Source organism: Syngnathoides biaculeatus, chromosome 20, assembly GCF_019802595.1.
Source record: "Syngnathoides biaculeatus isolate LvHL_M chromosome 20, ASM1980259v1, whole genome shotgun sequence".
Classification (NCBI taxonomy): domain Eukaryota; kingdom Metazoa; phylum Chordata; class Actinopteri; order Syngnathiformes; family Syngnathidae; genus Syngnathoides; species Syngnathoides biaculeatus.
In genome coordinates this window covers 16254440-16275000 of record NC_084659.1, presented here as the reverse complement: position 1 = coordinate 16275000, position 20561 = coordinate 16254440, and the positions used below count along the sequence as shown (strand labels likewise).

Here is a 20561-nt window from a genome sequence, read left to right as displayed (position 1 = left end):
GCCCTGGGAGGGGGCAGTCGAGGAGGCGTATCAGTGGAAGCAGCTGAGTTATGCAGGACTTGCGGCTGAACTGCAGCAGCAAGGCTGGAGAGCAGAGGTACGCCCAGTGGAAGTTAACTGCAGAGGGTTTAGAGCCTCCTCAAGATCTAGGCTCCTCAGAGAGTTGGGAATCCAAGGGAAGGCCCATCGGCAGTCAGTCAGAGACCTCTCCAAGGCGGTGGAAAAGGCCAGCCAGTGGCTGTGGATAAAGAGTAAAGACCCCAATTGGGCCTTCAAGAGAAATTGATGGCACCGAGGAGGTGAACCTGGGACGATGGAATTCACTGCTGAACCCTCTCGAGAGTGGCGTGGGCCTATCAGCGAAACACTTGATGACGGAAGGAAACCCACTTAATAACCCGAAGGGTGCCATCACTTATTTGAACATCCCACAGAGCCTCATCGGAGCCAAAATAGGCTTGAACAGAAGGATATTAACATCAAGTCCTACATAATACACCAAGGCGCAATTTAGAATCTCCAATTAATGTTGCATGTTTTTGGGATGTGGGAGGAAACCGGAATCCCCGGAGAAAACCCACGCAGGCATGGGGAGATCATGCAAACGCCACACGGGGAGGTCCGGGATTGAACCGAGTACCTCAGAACAGTGAGGCCAACGCTTTTCCAGCTGAGCCACCGTTCCAACAAGTAGAATCTATCATCTAAAACACCTACCAATAACTAAAAATGAAATTCCCTGGCAAACAGCTCGCCACATGCTTAGTTTGCATCTTTTCTTTCACTCTTTCTTGGTACTCTTGCACTCGAGAGAGTCTGGCTGCAAACGTCACCTCTGAGGCTCCCCACCTCACATCTCAAGTCCCATCATGCAGACCCCAACCATCAGGCATGCAACTAAGGAGATTAATTTTATGTAATATTTCTACTTCCACAGACACCATATTAAAACCAAAAATATATTCTCTCCATCTTTTTCCAATTTCATAAATTTTACCTGCTTCTGGTCAGGCAAACTTCAGGGATGAGAATGACCAATTTGGAAAAAGACTGAAAATGTGTATTGATGGGGGTGGGGGGGGTGTTGAGTTTCCTCCTGGATATTTTTTGCTCCTATCGGAACACAGAGTGCACAGCACTTTGCCGGGAATGTCCACTTTTTGTATGTGTTCGCTTAGACATGTTGATACCGTTTTCGGTCCTATCTGCACGGTTACACTTTTTTCAAGTCATGCCCGTCTGAAACAGTTTTTTGAATCCAGCATCCTTGTCAATGGCCCTCGCTCGATCTTCATCCTTTTTTCCTAACACTTTCGCCATCGTAAAACTTTGAACACACCGTCGCTCAGTTCGCGTTATCTAAGTCCCACGCGCCATTACTTGGCTAACTAACAAGTTACACGGCGATTTCTGAGAACCGAGAACACATGTACATGGCAATGGTGAAACTCCATGAACCACTAACACGACTGGATCCTTATACTGTATAACTCTGTTGTCCAATCGAGTAATCTGTCGCAAATAAGTTTTAATGTTTATGTCGCAAAATGCAAATATTTACAATACGAGCAAGTTAGAACGGTATATGATAGTCGTGCTAGTCGAAGCTGAACTTGCCACCACCGAGAGGCAGGTGCACGATACCCTACCCCCTGGAATTTTCTCAACGGATTTGCGCTTATCTCGAGAGTGGTCATTTTGGTCTGAAAAAGTTGGAAATCCGCCGATCGGCGGAAAATTGACCCCTCCGTACAGGGAGCTTAACCACGCCTCCTGAAGTCACGTCACACCACGTGCGCTGACGTCAGACAAACAATTAGCAAAAATATCGGCGCAGCAAGAAAATAGAGCGAAACTGTCCGATTTACCGGCCGATTTCTCACTCGCATTCTGAGCTAACAGTGAAATATTGTTGAAAAGCATACAACAAGGCTTCAAGTATTTCACCGAGGGGTATTTCAATGGTATTTACATGCATATCGACGGAGAAACCATTGATATTAGCGCGAGATCTTTCCGGAGTCAGAGGAAGACCGAGAAGCCACAAAATATATTATAACCCAAAGACGAATTCGTCGTTGACAGTTTCCTATTTTCGTGTTACATATCACACTTGTGTGCAGAATCTGTATATGTATCTGTGTAGCCGTTTGTGAACCGCCGTATGAAAGAAAAGTAGTCGAGGCTTGATTTACGAGTTGTTTCTCTCGTTTTCTTTGTGTAACGTCACGCGCTCGCCTCAATAATTATTCTTGAATTAGTGACGAACCTACGTAAGTCCCGACCGAGTACGACAATCACTACTTTAGCGTCCTCAAACATCCTTCCTTCAGTCTTGGTGTCTCTGTGCACGTCAAAGGCTTTTAGGACTGCTAGTCCGGTTTAGCTTAGCCGCGAACAAAGGGACACGTTTGTTAACCTGACTTACCTTCGTGCAAACCTATCTGTTCCGGTTGATGGATTCAGTTGATCATGCAGTCTTCCACAAAGTTTGATCCATCAAAGACATTTTTCGTACTGGGTCTTCGGTTTTGGAAAGGGTACGAATTGAACTCCACCCACTAGCCTTTCAGGATACCTGTCGTCACTATTATAAAGTCCTTGACTACACCTCTTAACCATATCTATTGATAAAGAACCCGAATACGCGATAAAACGCCAACAGAAGCTATACTGGACCATGCAGCGTTGTCTGAGAAAACTGTGGTCCAAAAAGGGGGCGTGGTTTATGCAGATCTCTGGCCTCTGATTGGTCAGTGACTCAGATTGCGCAATTTCTACGGAGGGGTCAATTCTCATCCCTGAAACTTTGTGGCTCGTTGGTCTAGAGGTATGATTCTCGCTTAGGGTGCGTGAGGTCCTGGGTTAAAATCCCTGACGACCCCCTATACAAGGTCTTCCTTGACATTTTTCAATGGATAGATTTCTGATGACGTCACCACAGTCCCAGGAGTCCCTTGTCCGCCATTTTGTGTGTCTGAAGCAAGGGAAGCGTCTGTCAACAAAGCAAGCAAGCCCCTTTCATCCGATATTATGGGCCACAGATGCGTAGTTTGGTGCTGAAACGTCCCGAATCTTGGCAAACATAGAGGTCGTGTTTTGATATTCGAAAGGTCGTTGTCAACCGGGGAAGTAAAACTAAGCGACTGTCGACAGAAAGACGGAACCTCAGGTTGTCGAGGATCAACAGAGCAGGATTTCTTTCCTATCCAACAAAGAGACACTATAAAGTGTGCTCAGATAATTTCGTAGCACATAACGTTTTCAATTAAATACTTGAGGCAACAAGGAATGAATAAATTATGTATTCTACACAAACGTATGACAGAGAATTCTTTGAGAGAAAAAAAAAAATCGGCTTACATTTTTAAGTCCAGAGGGCGCTAACCAGTAAGACCAATCTTCAATAACTGTCTTGTTATCCCGTAATTTTACTGAAACCTTGACTGCAAAAAGAAGGGCAGCCACGTGTGAACACACTTCTCCAAGACCGGCCATACAATGACCGCAGAGAAAGCAGCCATCTTTTAGGGATAGTAGTAGTAGTGGGTAGTCTCAAGTCCGTGTGTGCCTGTTTTTCTCCCCCCAACTATATTTGGGTCAATATTAGACATTGTGGTGCCCGCTAAACACGTAGGTGACTGGAAGAAAAACACTTTACCTCATGCTTTCTCTTTCCTCTTCAGCAAAGTAATCACAAAATGCGTCTCTTTGCTAGCAAGCTAAGCTAAACTCAGACCAGAAAGGTCAACATGAACGAGACGACTCCAACTGGACACGAAGACTCCACAAATGATGTTTTAGTCCAAAAAAGTCGAGGGCTCACAACATTCTGTCCAAATTCAACAAGATTTGCTGAAGCACGATCGAGCATCCACAGCAGAGTGAGAGGGGAAATGAGTGTCATTACCCATGATCCTTTGGGCAGAGATATTTAAAGTGACGGGCCGCCGACTGGAGCCTCGCGAGGGCTGTCAGGTCCTTGTGAGGAGGCTGCAGGCGTTCTTGATGACTGCTCGTTCCGTGTTCACCACGGGAACGCTTGTCTCTGTTTGAGTTACACGGGAGCTGCGTGTTTTGTCATGAGTGGCAAGCCGAAACACGAGCAGTCAAAAGCATGAGACTGAGGACAACGGAAACACTGAATGGCCAAACTTCTCAGTTCCTCAAAACCAATCAAATATTAGTAGAGCAGCTCACATAATAAGAAGCTATGGACTAAAACAACATAATACAAACAGTTCCTCGTTAGTATAGTGGACAGTATCTCCGCCTGTCACGCGGAAGACCGTGGTTCGATTCCCCGACGGGGAGTTGTCAAGTGGTTTCTTTTTTCCCCGTCGGGCTCTTTATGAAAAACAAAAAAATCGAACAGTCGTGTTTCAAACACGGACCTCACGCGTGTCAGGCGAGTATAACTTTCACTACTGGATGAAGACCAAATACTTTCCCGTGGTGTCCCACGAGGGGCTCTCCTCCTGGGGTGTCTGACGAAGCCTGGTCACTTCACTCACCGTGTGGGGCACCCTTTTCCCTGTGACTTCGGTTCCTGCTCCGGCCAGACCCGATATTCAAAGGGACTTCAAGGCTTCGTTTGCAGTTTTTGCTCGGGTTCTCCCCACTGACCTCAAAAAAAAAAAAGACAAGATCGCTCAGACATACCTTGCGATTGGTTGAAGCCAGTCGGCCGCCATCTTGGTACTCCCGAAACGAGTGGAGGGGATGGTTGACAGGTTGGATTATGGCTGGGTTTTTCTCATTAAACTTTAGCATGTAGAATTAAAACTGGTCATGTGAGCTTGACATGTTTTCAGTTCTGGTAACATGAAGGATTTTTAAGTCGACTTGGTAAGCCAAAAAAGGCCAAGTGTAAAGAAAGACGTATCTCACCGTGTCTACCAAGAAACCTTGCATATTACCTCGGCCTGATATCCCTGAAATGTTAACTCTTCCCGAAATACGCCGTTGAAGCACTACGTGAAATAAAAGTATTCCTTCCAAGCGTACAGACTAAATTTCTGACAGATTTATATTGATTAAGCCAGGGTGACCCCGGGAACTGAATAAGGTAGACAAAATTAATTGGATTCCAACCCCCGCAGTTTCCACAGCTGTGCTTGCGTAGTGGTTAGTTCTCTGCGTTGTTGCCATGCAATCCTTGTTCAATTCCGGGTCACTGCAGGTATAAAGCCCCTCAGTCGCCTTTTTTGATGCTGCGATTTGACGGTGGGACAGAGAAAATTGTCCACATGGGCTTCCAGAAGGTGTGAGGTGTCTGTAGGGCGAGTGGTGCAATGGATAACGTGTCTGACTCCAGATCAGAAGATTCTTGGTTCAACTCCTGGCTCGCTCAAGTTCTTTTTGGGGGGGGGGGGGTCTCTTTCCTCCTTTAGATTGCCCTTTTGCCTTTAAAGAAGAGACTATTGGACTTCATTAACTGTAGTTGATGGATTATCAGTTGAATTATTCTGAACTATTGGCACTTTTGAGTTGAATACCGTTTGTCAAAAGTGTATGCGGGGCAGTCAAATAACCCGCTTCAGGCCGTCAATTGCAGTGAACTCCTGTTTCTCTTCAAATCGCATAAATCTTTCGCCTTTTACTAAAGATTTCCGTGGGGAGGAACAACAAGAGTCTATTACAATTTTTTGATGCTCTGCGTGAGTGGAGCTCTTCTAATTCTGTGAAAATTAATTGCCACCATCACAGAAGCTACTATTTTAAGAAATATATTAAGTTATATTGGTGAATGTTTGGTTCTACAAGCGCGTGCATTTATTACTCACACAGCGAGCGCGTGCATTGAATTTATTATTCACATGTGTGAGTAAACGGATCCACTTACAGTCTTGGAATGTCTTAGAGAAAAATGAAATATTTTTAGTACTCAACATCCCGTACGATGACTATTTAGCCTTCAAAGAGCCGAATATCCTCACAAGGGTCACGGGAGAACTGGAGCCTATCCCAGCCATCCTTAGTCAAGTGGTGGGGAACACCCCGAACTCCAGTTTCCTTCCACATCACAAAAACATGCAAGATTAAATTGAGACTCTGAATTGCCACTTGCCTCCTGTCCATTGACAGCTCTCCCCGTGACCCTCGTGAGGATAAGCAGCAAAGAAGATGAATGGACGTTCGCATGAACGGTTCTCCTTATGTAGAACTCATTTAGATAGCAACTGAAATCAAGGAATACCTTAAACTGCTTTTTATGGATTTTCTTCACGTTAAAAGATGTCATTGTGCTAACAGGTCCATTTTTATATTTATGAAGCTACTGAATCAGCATTTTTACTGACTGCGCAATGTCATGTGGGATGAATTACAATGGACAACAACTGCCATAATTCGATTAAACATGCTCATGTTAAATTACAACTGCTCCATAGTTCTGGGTTTGAATCTCAACTCTGACCGTCCTGAGTGGAGTTTGCATGTTCTCCCCTTGCACGCGTGGGTTTTCTTTGCATATTCCAACTTCCTCCGATATTATTATTAAATCATGCAGTTCAGGGTGTACCGACAGGACAAACGGTTCAGAAAATAGAAGGACATTGGACTAAATTGTCATGGTACGATTGATTGTTTGTGTGTTTTGAATTTACAAAGACTAGTGTCATCATACAACAATATTTTCATCATACTCCAAATGCAGCTTTCTAAAAGTGCAACTGGCTACAGTTCCCTAGAAATATGCATATCAAGATTAAACATTTCACAGAATTAGAAGAGCTCCGCTTTCGCAGAGCATCAAAAAATTGATATAGACTCTTCTTGTTCCTCCCCACAGAAAACTTTAGTAAAAGGTGAAAGATTTATGCGATTTGAAGAGAAACAAGAGTTCACTGCAATTGACAGCATGAAGCGGTTTATTTGACTGCCCTGCATACACGTTTGACAAACGGTATTCAACTCAAAAGTGCCACTTTTTCATAATAGTTCAACTGATAATCCATCAACTACAGTTAATGTAGTCCAGTGATCTCTTCTTTAAATGCAAAAGGACAATCTAAAGGAGGAAAGAGGCTCAGGCTTCTCGTTCTTTATTGAGTTTGTCAAGCGGTTTTGCCGCAAAGGATTGTAGGGATAAGCCGCATGAACTCTGAGCCAATCAACGCAGTTTTATCTGCCTGCATTGTGCAGTCTCTCCGTGCCAGTTGGGTTTGATGTGACAATACCGCATAGTTTATGTTGTAGAAGGGCGGATTGTTAATAACGAGGGGGCACTTGAATGATTTTTGAAATTCTAAATGGCGAAGAAAGCTTTTCGATAATCTGAATAAGACGCGACCCATACGCGCGCACGCTGTGTCAAGCGACGGTGTCATCATGAGGACGTGAACAACCACAATCACGACGGGCGAGCATGAACGGACGCGAGAGTAAAAGATACTCTTTGTAAATACATGACGAAATATGAACATTTCAGGCAGTAAATGGAGACCCACAATCCATTGCAGCATCGGGAGACATGAATCGAGCTCGTGCACGTGACGTCAGTGTTCGCATGGCGCCATATTGCCGGTCAAACCCGGCTGCTCTGCACGGCGGGAGCCGTTGCACCAGAGCAGATTTTTCAAATTGCCCGAGACATGTTGTCTTGTTGGTTGTCACAATAGACGAGACAGAGATCATTTAAGGAGATCATTCTATGGAATACCAGCTGAAAAGACCAGAAAAGATTGATGGATTTCAGCAATTAAACATGATGGATAGTGCACAACCAAAATACACACACACCTGTGTAGCGATCGCTTCATTTCAGGTAGGAATTATTCTTCTCAATCTCAAATTATATCCAGTTGTCCAAAACAAGCAGAAGTGAATTAACAGTCCAACTTCTTATCGGCGAAAACATCGACTTCGGCATTAAATACGAGTCCTCTATGCCAAGCGTCTCGAGTATTTCCACGTACCTTCGTTTATTATCAGCTTATAAATGTTTAACGGTATCGTACAAAACTTTGGGCGTCGTGCTATAAGACGTATTTTCGTGTTAAGAAAAGTAATCGTTGTTTTTCTATGCTCAGAAAAAAGGTAATTTCATAAATGAGGATTGAGGGAGTGCAAAGGTTCAAGTAAAATAAAAATACATTTTGCAAAAAGAAACTGTGTGAAATGTCTACTCACTCACAATTGAGACTGAATGTGCCCGAAGAAAAGCTCTTCGAGCAGGGCCACATTGTCGCTCCAGTTTCCCCTCAGACAACCGTTGACTGCGAAATCATAAAAATCTCTTCTTATTTACACATAAAATTTATGAACAAGTTTTGGAATCGGAAATCAGGGGTAATGGGGTTTTCAACTTCTGTTCACGTTTGGTAACACAAAGATGTTTCCCACATCTCAATATCTCCTTTATAATTTGACAATTTTAAATTTTGGTCCAGGTTTGAACACGCATCATGGAAGTTGACTCACACGATTTGCCTTCGCGGGCCACAGAAAATCATGTGGTGGGGCAGATCTGGGCCCCGAGCCTTAGGATTGGACACCTGTGTCTTGGAACTTTTGCAAGAGCTTGTGAGAAATCACGTGCTGGTCAGATTGTCCCTTCATTTGACTAAACATGCTCATGTTAAATTACAACTGCTTCCGAGTTCTGGGTTTGAATCTCAGCTCTGTCCTTCCTGAGTGGAGTTTGCATGTTCTCCCATTGTAGGCGTGGGTTTTCTTCTTGCAGCTTTCTCAGATGTTGTCCGGGGTCGTTTAACGGCTCAGAAAACCCACGGCAGTAAAACTCTATGAAGACTAAATTGTCATAGTGCAGCATTTTGAGCATTGTTTTCAAATTATAAAATTATTATGGGCTGAAACGGGATATTTGAATGCCCCGCATACACTTTTGACAAACGGTATTCAACTCAAAAGTGCCACTATTTCATAATAGTTCAACTGATAATCCATCAACTCCAGTTAATGAAGTCCAATGGTCTTTTATTTAAAAGCAAAAGGACAATTTAAAGGTGGAAAGACGCTCAAGCTTCTCGTTCTTCATCGAGTTTGGCAAGCGGTTTTGCCGCAAAGGCTGTAGGGATAAGCCACATGAATTCGGAGCCAATCAACGCAGTTATCTCTGCCTGGATTGTGCAGCCTTCCGTACCAGTTGCGCTCCATGTGACAATAAAGCATAGTCTATGTCATAGAAGGGCGGATCGGTAACAACGAATGATTTTGTGAAATTTTACAGGTGGAGCCAGACTTCAACGAGCGTTGCGCCTGAAACAACGCTGGGTACAAACCAGGATGCGATCACATCTTGGTCGAAACTGCCACGAAAGTTGAAAGTCTAAAGCAATGACGTAGAATAAAAACTGGACGACGCACAAACCCCTTTCACGTGGTAATTTGGCTTCATTTTCCGGTCAGGGCAAGACAATTCTTTGTCTACTATTTCACGTGGAAGTTGACATTTTTTTAAATCCTTACATTTGTACATTGTGAAACATGATAGCGAATCTAAGTGGAATAAGTTAGATTTAGCTTTTTTTGTGTGTGTCCATATGGTTAATTCTTGTTGCGCTGTCAGCTGTCAAAACTGTGCAGGCGGTCGCAAAGTAGTAATTTTTCACCATGTGGAAAATATATCACAACAATATGTGTCACTGTATCTTTGAAATCTTCCTCGGCATGCTGCAAATGTTCAGGTTATATTAATGGCTCTATAGATCCAAAACATCCCAAGTATATTGACTTATCGCATAGTTTTCCAAAACAATGTATGTAATTTTTACCATGCTTTTTTTGCCCTGACCGAAAGTCAGAGCCTGTTGAACATGGCGGAACCAATGTTGGAGGCAGTGCGCAGTCCAGTTTTTATTCTATTCTTCGTCATTGGTCGAAAGCTTGTGGCTGCATCAAGAACGGATGCTGAGCCACGACTGACCCGTTTCAGGACAGTCTGGATTAGTCCCTGGTGGTCTCGTGGTGAGGGTTCCAAGTGCTGTTCAACTTTGTTCCTCAATTGACGCCTCCGTGGATATTGCGCAATCCGCATCACTGACCAATCAGAGGCCAGAGATCTGCATAGACCAAAGCCCGTTTTTGCTCCCGCCATTTTCTCTGACAACATTGAATGGTCCAGTATAGGTTTAGTTAGCGTTTTATCGCGTATTTGGGTTATTTAACAAAAAATATGGTTAAGAAGTGTAGTCACGGACTTTGTAATAGTGACGACAGGTATCCTGAAAGGCTAGTTGGTGGAGTTCGATTCGTACCCTTTCCAAAACCGAAGACCCAGTACGTAAAATGCCTTCGATGGATCAAACTTTGTGGAAGACCGCATCATTAACTAAATCCATCTAATATCAACCGGAACACATATGTTTGCACGAAGGTATGCCCTATATTTGATTTTCAATACATGTCTCGTATAAATGAATTCGAAGTTCTTCGCTAGCATAACACTGCTGCGTGTGAACTATTGACACACTTATTCTTTGTTGAGTGATATTTAGCGATGTTCGGACTGCACAAACGTATTGATTTCTTGCTGGCTCACGGCCAGAAGCTTAACCAGACTGTGTTTGTACGAAGATATGCCCTAAATTTGATTTTTAATACACGTCTCGTATAAATGAATGAGACGTTCTGCGCTAGCATAACATTGCTACGTGCGAACGATTGACACACTTATTCTTTGTTGAGCGATATTTAGCGATGATCGGACTGCACAAACGTATTGTTTTCTTGCTGGCTCGCGGCCAGAAGCTTAACCAGACGGTGTTTGCACGAAGATATGCCCTAAATTTGATTTTTAATACACGTCTCGTATAAATGAATGAGCCGTTCTCCACTGGCATAACACTGCTACGTGTGAACGATTGCCACACTTATTCTTTGTTGAGCGATATTTAGCAATGATCGGACTGCACAAACGTGTCGCTTTCTTGCTGGCTCGCGGCCGAAGCTTAACCAGACTGTGTTTGCACGAAGATATGCGCTAAATTTGATATTTAATCCACGTCTTGTATAAATGAATGAGACGTTCTGCGCTCGCATAACATTGCTACGTGCGAACGATTGACACACTTATTTTTGTTTTGAGCGATATTTAGCGATGATCGGACTGCACAAACGTATTGTTTTCTTGCTGGCTCGCGGCCAGAAGCTTAACCAGACGGTGTTTGCACGAAGATATGCCCTAAATTTGATTTTTAATACACGTCTCGTATAAATGAATGAGCCGTTCTCCACTGGCATAACACTGCTACGTGTGAACGATTGCCACACTTATTCTTTGTTGAGCGATATTTAGCAATGATCGGACTGCACAAACGTGTCGCTTTCTTGCTGGCTCGCGGCCGAAGCTTAACCAGACTGTGTTTGCACGAAGATATGCGCTAAATTTGATATTTAATCCACGTCTTGTATAAATGAATGAGACGTTCTGCGCTAGCATAACATTGCTACGTGTGAATGATTAAATTAGATAAGTAAATAAATAAATAAAATTAAATTAGAAGCATGGCGTCTCTCTCAGTTCAGAATGTATTGTATTTAGAATCTATAATATATCGTTGATTTGAATGAAATCAGAAGCATGGCGTCAGTTCAGAATGTATTGTATTGTATTTGCCATTTTTACTGTTTGTCTTACGTCAGCGCACGTGGCGTGATGTCACTTCAGGAGGCGTGGTTAAGTGCCCTGTACAGAGGGGTCAATTGTGAGTTACTTAGTAATAATAACAGCCCATTTCTACTACTACAGTGTGCAGTTACATTTGAAGTTAAATATTGCAAATAAATTACATTTGAGGCCTTTGTGTTTGTCATTTGTCTTGCAGATGTCAGTGAAAATCTTCATCCAGAGCTGCAGCAGTCTGTGTCCCGTCACATCAAAGAGGAAGCGCAGGAAGAAATCATCCATGTTCCATCAACTGGTGTCCATTTGAAGAGTAAATATGAAGGGCAAAGTGAGGAGAGACAAGGGGCAGAGCTTCCAAGTAAGAACAGCTCAAGTGATGGAGACCTTTGTGAAAGATCACAAACAGACGGTCATGATGATGATGATCATGAACAGTCGGAAGGTGATATGACTTTCATACTGAATGCTGGAAATGTTCTCAGTGTAGGAAAAGCTTTGCTTCTATGAAGAATTTAAAAAAATCACATGAAAATACACACAGGTGAGAAGCCTTTTGCATGCTCAGTGTGTGGTCAAAGATTCACTCGGAAGGAACGCTTAAAAACACACACAAGGACACACACTGGTGAGAAACCTTTTTCCTGTGAAATTTGTGGTCAAAGATTCACTCAGAAGGAACGCTTAAAAAGACACACAAGGACACACACTGGTGAGAAACCGTTTGCCTGTGCAATTTGTGGTCAAAGATTCACTCGGAAAGAGCAGTTAAAATACACACAAGGACACACACTGGTGAGAAACCTTTTTCCATCGCAGTTTGTGATAAACAATTCACTGAGAAGGGACAGTTAAAAAAACACACAAGAACACACACTGGTGAGAAACTTTTTTGCTGCGCAGTTTGTGGCCAAAGATTCTCTGTCAAGAAAAGCTTAAAAATACATACAAGAACCCACACTGGTGAGAAACCTTTTTCATATCCAGTTTGTGATGAAAGATTCACTGAGAAGGGTAAATTAAAAATACACACAAGAACACACACTGGTGAGCAACCTTTTACATGCTCAATTTGTGGTCAAAGCTTCACTCAGAATAGAAGTTTAAAAAGACACACAAGGACACACACCGGTGAGAAGCCTTTTTCCTGCTCTGTTTGTTGTCAAAGTTTCTCTCAGAAGGGAAAGTTAGGACTACACACAAGAACACACACTGGTGAGAAGCCTTTTTCCTGCTCTGTTTGTGGTCAAGGTTTCTCTCAGAAGGGAAACTTAGAACTACACACAAGAATGCACTCTGGTGAGAAACCTTTTTCCTGCTCCATTTGTGGTCAAAGATTCGCTGTGAAGGCAAGGTTAAAAATACACACAAGAACACGCACCGGAGAGAAACCTTTTTTCTGCTCTGTTTGTGGTCAGAGATTCACTCAAAAGGGATCTCTAAAAATACACACAAGAATGCACACTGGTGAGAAACCTTTTTCCTGCGGCATTTGTGGTCAAAGATTCACTCGGAAGGGAACCTTAAAAATACACACCAGAACCCACACTGGTGACAAACCTTCTTCGTGCTCTCTTTGTGATCAAAGATTTTCTTCTAAGTGTCAGGCTGAGAAAGGAAAAGCCATCATCACGAAGCTGTAAAAGTATAAATTGAAAGAAATAGATACATTTCATTGACGTCACGCCGACCACCGCCAATTTGGATGGCAAGATCGTGTCTACATATCATGGCTAGGAAGCAATAAGTGTAAACTATAATGTTTTAGCAACGGTTATCGTTTGATCTTTTGTCTTGAAAGTCCTTTGACAAACAAACACTGGAACCAGAGGTGATTGAGGTACTTGTGCTGGTGTGAGGAATAAAGAAAGAAGCCACATGTGAAACTTGAGAACAAGTATCGTGTCGTTATTGTTCGAATGAGCTACAGTATAGTACTTCTCGTATATCGCAAATGTGGTGTGATTGTGATTGTGTTGACCTCAGTAGGGCGTGACAAGTCAGGACGATAAGGAAGTGAGCTCGAGAAGGTGGCGGGTGCAAAAGCCAAATAAATATCACCCACGTGTAAAAGTACAGTTGAATTCACGTCTATGTTATTCAATAACACGACAGCAACGCTACGGAAGTATAACTATGGACTCACGAAAAAAAACAGACTGTGAAAAAAAAAACGACAACCAGGAGGCGTTCTATGTTCCAACTCATCCAATTTATCGGATGCGTGGCGGAGATTGAAGCAACATGCCGAACACGTTCACAGGAAACATAGAGCTTAAGAGGAAAAGTGCAGTTTCCTCCTGCTGTGGATCGGCGATAAAGGACGTATATACTATATAATACTTGGACACTGACCTTTAATCCGTTCAAAACCCTCCAAAACCAAAATACTGGCAACACAAAGCAAGAAATGGCCCAAGCGACAAGGCCAAAGTGTGAAAACTGCTCAGCTGGGTCACTGGGCAACAACGAATATTTATTCATTATTATATTGAATAATAATATGAAAAGTGTTCATTTGTGACAATTCTTCTATTTCCCGAGCATGATAAAGTCCTTGAAATCCTTCTTGAGGATGATTAGCTAACGAAGAATCTTTTACTGTCAATGACCTCAACAATAATCAACATTTAATATCTTTTGCCATTAGAAGTATTTGTATGCTCACCTATTGGTGATGATAAGTCCCACACGTCACTTTGTACTTTGTTACATTTTTTATGTGCTAAAATAAATCTTGACAATAATTACTGTATGTTGTGTATGTTAACAATACACAGAATTATTTTTATCCTGTACTGCAACAACTGTCCAGCAGTCCTTGCAAACAGATGTGCAGCCTCGGCCTGAAGACATCCATGGCAGAGAACTCAGACCGAAGTCCAGCAGCAAGGAGGTTGATTGCCAGAAAGACCAACCAACCCTTGGACCACCTCGGCCGGACCTGGAACAGGTTTTCCGATTGATGGATTGACAAAAGAACTCCTTTCAAATGTGCTGCACTTAACAGATTCCCCTCGTGTGACTTTTACTTTTATACTTGTGTCATTTCAAACTCTTCCAGTTTTACTTGGGAAACAAGCTTGAATTGCTCTGAAGTTTTACAGAGGCTTCCTCAAACCTTAGTATCTACTTCTCTTTTCATGATGAATGTGATTACTTTTGAAATCTTTTGTCAGTATGTGTCCAACATGCACTGAAAAGTTTCCGACGAGTTTTGGGTTTTGGGCGGAAATGTGGTACAAGCTCTTGGAATCCACTCATCCATCCATTCATTTTCTTCACCACTTATCCTCACGACGATCGGGCCTATCCCAGCTGTCAACGGGCAGGAGGCGGGGTACACCCTGAAGTGGTTGCCAGCCAATCGCAGGGCACATTGAGGCAAACAGCTGCACTCAAAATCACACCGAGGGGCAATTTAGAGTTTCCAATTAATGTTGGATATTTCTGGAATGTGGGAGGAAACCGGAGTGCCCACGCAGGCACGGGGAGAACATGCAAACTCCACACAGGCGGGGTCAGGATGGAACCCTGGACCTCAGAACCGTGAGGCCAACACTTTACCCTGTCGGCTGAAGACTTCCGCTCAACTCAAAATTAACGTGACCACCAGCTGAAATAAAACAGCTCCCTGACAACTAAGCGACAAAACAAAGCCTGTTTCCACCTGGTCTCGAAAGTTGGCTGTGGTAAAAGCAAGATGGTGTCAGTATTAAATTTATAACAAGAAATGACTGGTTCTCTAATTTACAACCATGTCAATTAATATCAATTTGGGATGTGTGTTGTGTGAATGACTGTATCTGAGAGAATATTTGATGTCTTTTCAGATGCAAAGATCCCTTTTTGTTTTTAGTAGTTAGTAAGATGGTCCTGTTATACTGTTCACAAACTTAAATTCATGACATCCTTGGCACATGTGCGAGGATTCAATGTTGGTGCCTGGCCTTATTCATGCATGGAATGATGGGTGGGTGGATTCATGTCAACGGTGAGTTGTATTTTTTGTTGATGACGATCTACTGTGAATCCAGAAATACTTCACATACTTGTATTAGTGATGATTTCATGGGGGACAAAAAATTATGCAAATTTTCTGGGTTCAAAGATTTCTTTTTATGTCATGTCAACAAATTCATCTGTAGTGAAAGATCTGTAAAATATATTAGCGATTTTTGTATGAGCCCAGGATGGATCCCTCGTCACGGGAATGATTTCTGTGCCTTTAAGTGTCCACACCACAAAGTCACACTTGGAACAGAGGACACTGGATTTGATGCCTTTTTAGCTTCAATGAGCCAGTAACCTTATCGAAGTCTTTCCTCTCAGCCGCTTGCTGGGGTGGGTGTTTCATCTCTGGCTGACCAGGCCCACTTGACCTCAACGATTCCATCCAGTGACGCTCCAAGAACACCACTTGGAGAGAGTCCGAGTCCTGCTGGCGATCCAGGCTGGCCAGTGATGCGTGTGTACTGTGCAAGAGTGACAGGTTCATGAAGGATCCCCCAGTCTACAGCCTGAAAAAAAAGTTATGCTCAATTTGGATTCATCATACATGTAATGGAGTTTAGCGAAAATAAAAATGATTTAAATCTTTAACTTTGATTACTTCTTTAATTTTGTATTGGCCTGGCAAAGTCCTGCAGAGTGAGGGAGGGGAAGAGTTCCATCCAACTGCAGCCAATACTCGACCAAAGTTGCAAGCAGAAAAATAATACAAGTCCCAATTGTTTATTATAGCTGAAAACTTGAAGCATGGCAAATATATTATTTAAGCTTGGCGTATATATTTTAAATATTTGCTTCTGAATGATTTATGTCAATAGTCTGATATACAAATCAATCGCAGTTGTATGTACAATTCCTAAATGAGACATCCATCCATCCACTTTATTCGCCACTTACCCTCACGAGGGTCGCGGGGAGTGCTGGAGCCTATCCCAGCTGTCAACGGGAAGGAGGCGGGGTACACCCTGAACCGGTTTCCAGGCAATCGCAGGGCACATAGAGACAAACAGTCGCACTTACAATCACACCTAGGGGCAATTTAGAGTGTCCAATTAATGTTGCATGTTTTTGGGATGTGGGAGGAAACCGGAGTGCCCAAAGGAAACCCACTCAGGCTCGGGGAGAACATGCAAATTCCACACAGGCGGGGCCGGGATCGAACCCGGGTCCTCAGAACTGTGAGGCCGACACTTTACCAGCTGAATCACCGTGCCTAAATGAGACATCACAATTTATAATTATACCCACCATAAGGGATTGAATTTGCTTATTTACTTGTATTCAGAGTATCAACTTTAAATTTGTTTGCTCATAAATTGTACATTACTCGATGACAAGGCGCCGTCAACAACCAACTATGCAACCGTGAACAAGCGGATTCTACTTCAAGTCTACCAGCTTAAAACAGGAAGTTAATGTGATCTAACAGTCACAATTAATTTCAATGCTATTTAACTTAGTTGAAACATAAATGAGTTTTTTTTCCCACACACGCTGCCTTTTGGTTCATAGGTTTGAGATTGACACTGCTTGAGAACCAGGTCTAATGTTCATTTTAGTCTATACTGTAGGATCAGAGTCCATAATTGAGACACCGTTTAAACAATGCAAACTTTGCCCAAGACCCCAAAAAGAATCCAAATGGATTGGAACTGGGAAAACATGCTCAGCTCCAGTCGCTCCACTTCCTGTTGATACGCAGACTCCGTCTGGACCGTCTTGGACGAGGCAGATAACTGTGGTGACTCAGGGTTCTTTCCTACTTGATGAAAGAACACGATTGATGGCAGTTTACTGTTTATTCAACTTGGCTTTCTGATTCTCGACTTGGTCAACTCACCATTTCTTATTCAAGGATTACTGTGAAAAGTAATTCACTTGTACCTCAAAACAAAAAATGAAAATCTTCTTGCTTTATGATTGGAAATGCCATTTTGTTCCCCCCTCCCTCAAAAATTTTCTACACTCTTATTTTGAAGAGTATACCCTGGACCTCAGCATTTTGGAATAAAAAGTAACTTCATTCCACTTTTTTTTCAATGGATGGAACCAAATGCAATAAAATTTTCACGGTTTCCTTGACTCAGTGATAAGGTTGGTTGTGATTCACTCATATTGCTTAAAAGATGGCGGCACGGTGGAGCAGCTGTAAAGCGTTGACCTCACAGTTCCGAGGTCCCGGGTTCAATCTTGGACCCGCTTGTGTGGAGTTTCCATGTTCTCCCCTTGCCTGTGTGGGGTTTTTTTTTCCGGGCACTCCGGTTTCCTCCCACATCCCTAAAACATGCAACATTAATTGGATGCTAAATTCCCCTTAGCTGTGATTGGGAGTGTGGCTCTTTGTCTCTATGTGCCCTGTGATTGGCTGGCAACCAGTTCAGGGTGTACCCTGCCTCCTGCCCGATAACAGCTGGGATGGACTCCAGCACTCCCGTGACCCTCGTGAGGACAAGTGGCAAAGAAAAGGGATGGATGGATGTTCATATTTTCCTCCAAAAACGTAGACAGTATCTACAGTATAAGGTGTCCAAAAAAATTTATGCACACTTTAAATAATTGTAAACCTGACGTCTATATAATTCAAATCATTTTTAACATGTAAAAGAATTTCCAAATATCATTATTCAAAGTGTGTATACATTTTTTTTTGGGACATCCTGTATTTTTAAAACTGATACTCCAGTTAATGTTTTCTTTCCAAAAGTGCTCAGCTGAGGTGAATGAAGGTGATTGATGAAATGGCAACCATCACTAATTAGGACACAGGTGTTGTGCATTTGTCCTCCACTGTGATTGGTCCTCAGTCTGGGTAAAGTCCGGATGGGTCTTGTGCAATGTGTGCTGTTTTCAGTTCTTCATTCTCATCATGACAACTAACTTGTTTGCAGTTCTGCTGTGGTGCGCCGCAGCGCTTTCCGGTCTACTTGCGGCGCCATCTTGGCTGGGAGTCACCTGTGACAAGGAAAATGTGATGGTGGCTGGGACCTCTGGTTTCCTTCCATTCCATGAAAACATCAATGGTAGATTGATTGAAGAGTCATCATCATCTTCACTTCTACCCATTTTAAGTAGTCACTAATTTATTAATAAAAGAATAAAACACTTCAACCAGGAATGAAAGGAGTCTGTTAATGAAGTGTGCAGTGCTGTATATGAAATGCTTTAATGCTGAAACCGGAAATTAATGATTATCTAGAAAATATTCATCTGAGTTCCTTAAACGCTGAAACAGAAATGGACACAATTTTCAAATGGTCCTACTTTGTTCCCTGCCTGACGATGGCAGTTGGGGGTCTGCAGGATGGGACTTGAGATGCGAGGTGAGGCCTGCAGCCAGACTCTCTCAAGTGCAAGAGGACCAGGAAACCGAGAGAAAGGAAAGAAAAAGCAAACTGAGTGTCCAGGCAGCTTTTTGCCACTAATATTTTATGTTTTTGTTTTTGTTTTTAATGCACTTGCATCTGACCGTTGAGTTCGGTCTGGATTTGAGTCACCAAATGAGCCTGGAACGGTTTCAAACATCGACACAATTCTCCTATCACCACTTTAAAGGACTAAAACACCATTTAAACCTCATTTTCCAGTTAAACGGTTGAAAGAGGTTGGGCGAGTGGAAACCCCAACATAAACTTGCTCATCAGCCTCGTATTCCTTACCTGAGCTTGTCAACAACAAGACGCGTTTGTGATCAATTCGTGGATGTTGAAGAAACGTCGAACGTGAGTAACTTCATAACTTATACGACGAGGGCTGTGAGGACTTAATAAATTTAACAAATCTTATCTCGTATCGTTCACATCAAAGCTGCTCAGCCCAAGTTAGCCTACCGCGCTAACGTATTGCCTGCGTCGAGTACACAACAAGGACCAAACATCAATTCTCGACTCAACCACAATGTCCCTCAACTACTAGTGAGGGCCATTGTGGTTTGAATCCCCTCCATCCACCTATCCTTTAAATCGCCATATCCTTTATATTTTTAACACAGGTAGTATGTGATTTGTGTACCTAATGTGCTCTCTGTGTTTATTGTGATTGCTTTCATTTGACCTTAACTTTTACATAGAGTAGGTAGGCTGACTTTGTTTATCTGATTTCCTCTTTTTTATTACCTGCAGCCCGTTGGGCAGCACAATATTGTGCTACCTGTCGGCCTGTCCCAAGCCCGGATAAATGCAGAGGGTTGCGTCAGGAAGGGCATCGGCCGTAAAACTGTGCCAAACATATATGAGCGTTCATCATGCGAATTCTACAACAGTTAGGTCATGGCCCGGGCTTCCGACACCCGCACATAGAAATGTTAATCTACAAGGCATAGGTAGAAATTCAGATAATGTAGGTCGAAGAAAAGAAGAAAAAAGAGGAGGAAAGGGGCTTAGTCAGAAGAAGAAAAAGGGGAATGCACAAGACCTACAGCTGTCTGTAGGGACTTTGAATGTTGGGACGATGACAGGAAAAGCTCAGGAGTTAGTTGACATGATTAGGAGAAAGGTTGATATATTGTGCATCCAAGAGAGCAACTGGAATGGGAGTAAGGCTCGAAGTTTAGATGCAGTGTTTAAATTATTTTATCATGGAGTTGATGGGAAGAGGAGGTACGCACTGGAAAGGAGAGGAATGAAGATTAGCCGAAGTAAAACTGAACATATGAGCGTAAATGAGAGGAGCGGAGGAAAAGAGGATAGCGAAGGTGGACGACTTCAAATACTTGGGGTCAAAAATACAGAGCAATGGTTCTGTTTTTCGCTTTAACTTAAACTTGTTTCTTTCTGAATGAGAGAAAAGAAATGATTTTTTCTGAAATAGTTTCATGTATTTTTTTTTGCAAACAACATGTTAGTTTTCACTGCAGCATTTTTCTAGTTTGTCTCGTCTTCCCTTCCTTGTTTGCTTTCTTGCTTCCTTCTTTCCTTCCCTTCCTTGTTCCAGTGTTTTCCCTACTTCCTTCCAACCCTTTTCCACC

The 20561-nt window shown here is 42.7% G+C and overlaps 1 protein-coding gene, 2 long non-coding RNA genes and 2 other non-coding genes across 5 annotated transcripts; 2 read left to right on the top strand and 3 right to left on the bottom strand.

The window, feature by feature from the left end:
* Positions 1–254: 254 nt before the first annotated feature.
* Positions 255–8758, bottom strand: LOC133493526 (uncharacterized). The gene is made up of 3 exons (XR_009793037.1): positions 8138–8758; positions 3662–4626; positions 255–897 (listed from the first exon to the last, which is right to left on the bottom strand). It is a non-coding gene; the product is annotated as an uncharacterized LOC133493526 (long non-coding RNA).
* On the top strand, positions 5559–5672 carry LOC133494014 (U5 spliceosomal RNA). Its single transcript, XR_009793242.1, has one exon. It is a non-coding gene; the product is annotated as a U5 spliceosomal RNA (small nuclear RNA).
* On the bottom strand, positions 6734–6847 carry LOC133494016 (U5 spliceosomal RNA). Its single transcript, XR_009793244.1, has one exon. It is a non-coding gene; the product is annotated as a U5 spliceosomal RNA (small nuclear RNA).
* A 1021-nt stretch (positions 8759–9779) lies between the features above and the next one.
* Positions 9780–14338, top strand: LOC133493991 (gastrula zinc finger protein XlCGF57.1-like). Its single transcript, XM_061808006.1, has 3 exons — positions 9780–9930; positions 11790–12032; positions 12305–14338. Exons 1-3 carry the CDS (start codon positions 9780–9782, stop codon positions 13228–13230), a joined length of 1320 nt encoding a protein of 439 aa, XP_061663990.1. The 3' UTR covers positions 13231–14338.
* Positions 14339–16855: 2517 nt separating this feature from the next.
* Positions 16856–20262, bottom strand: LOC133493532 (uncharacterized). The gene is made up of 2 exons (XR_009793045.1): positions 19711–20262; positions 16856–18938 (listed from the first exon to the last, which is right to left on the bottom strand). It is a non-coding gene; the product is annotated as an uncharacterized LOC133493532 (long non-coding RNA).
* Positions 20263–20561: the final 299 nt, after the last annotated feature.

What these genes read in the sequence shown, in the direction of transcription:
- LOC133493991 (XM_061808006.1), top strand. Translation starts at nt 9,780, where the DNA reads ATGGCGGAACCAATGTTGGAGGCAGTGCGCAGTCCAGTTTTTATTCTA. An exon ending in TAGTCCCTGGTGGTCTCGTG is followed by an intron (nt 9,931 to 11,789) that starts GTGAGGGTTCCA and finishes TTTGTCTTGCAG; the next exon opens with ATGTCAGTGAAAATCTTCAT. An exon ending in TGATCATGAACAGTCGGAAG is followed by an intron (nt 12,033 to 12,304) that starts GTGATATGACTT and finishes CACACTGGTGAG; the next exon opens with AAACCGTTTGCCTGTGCAAT.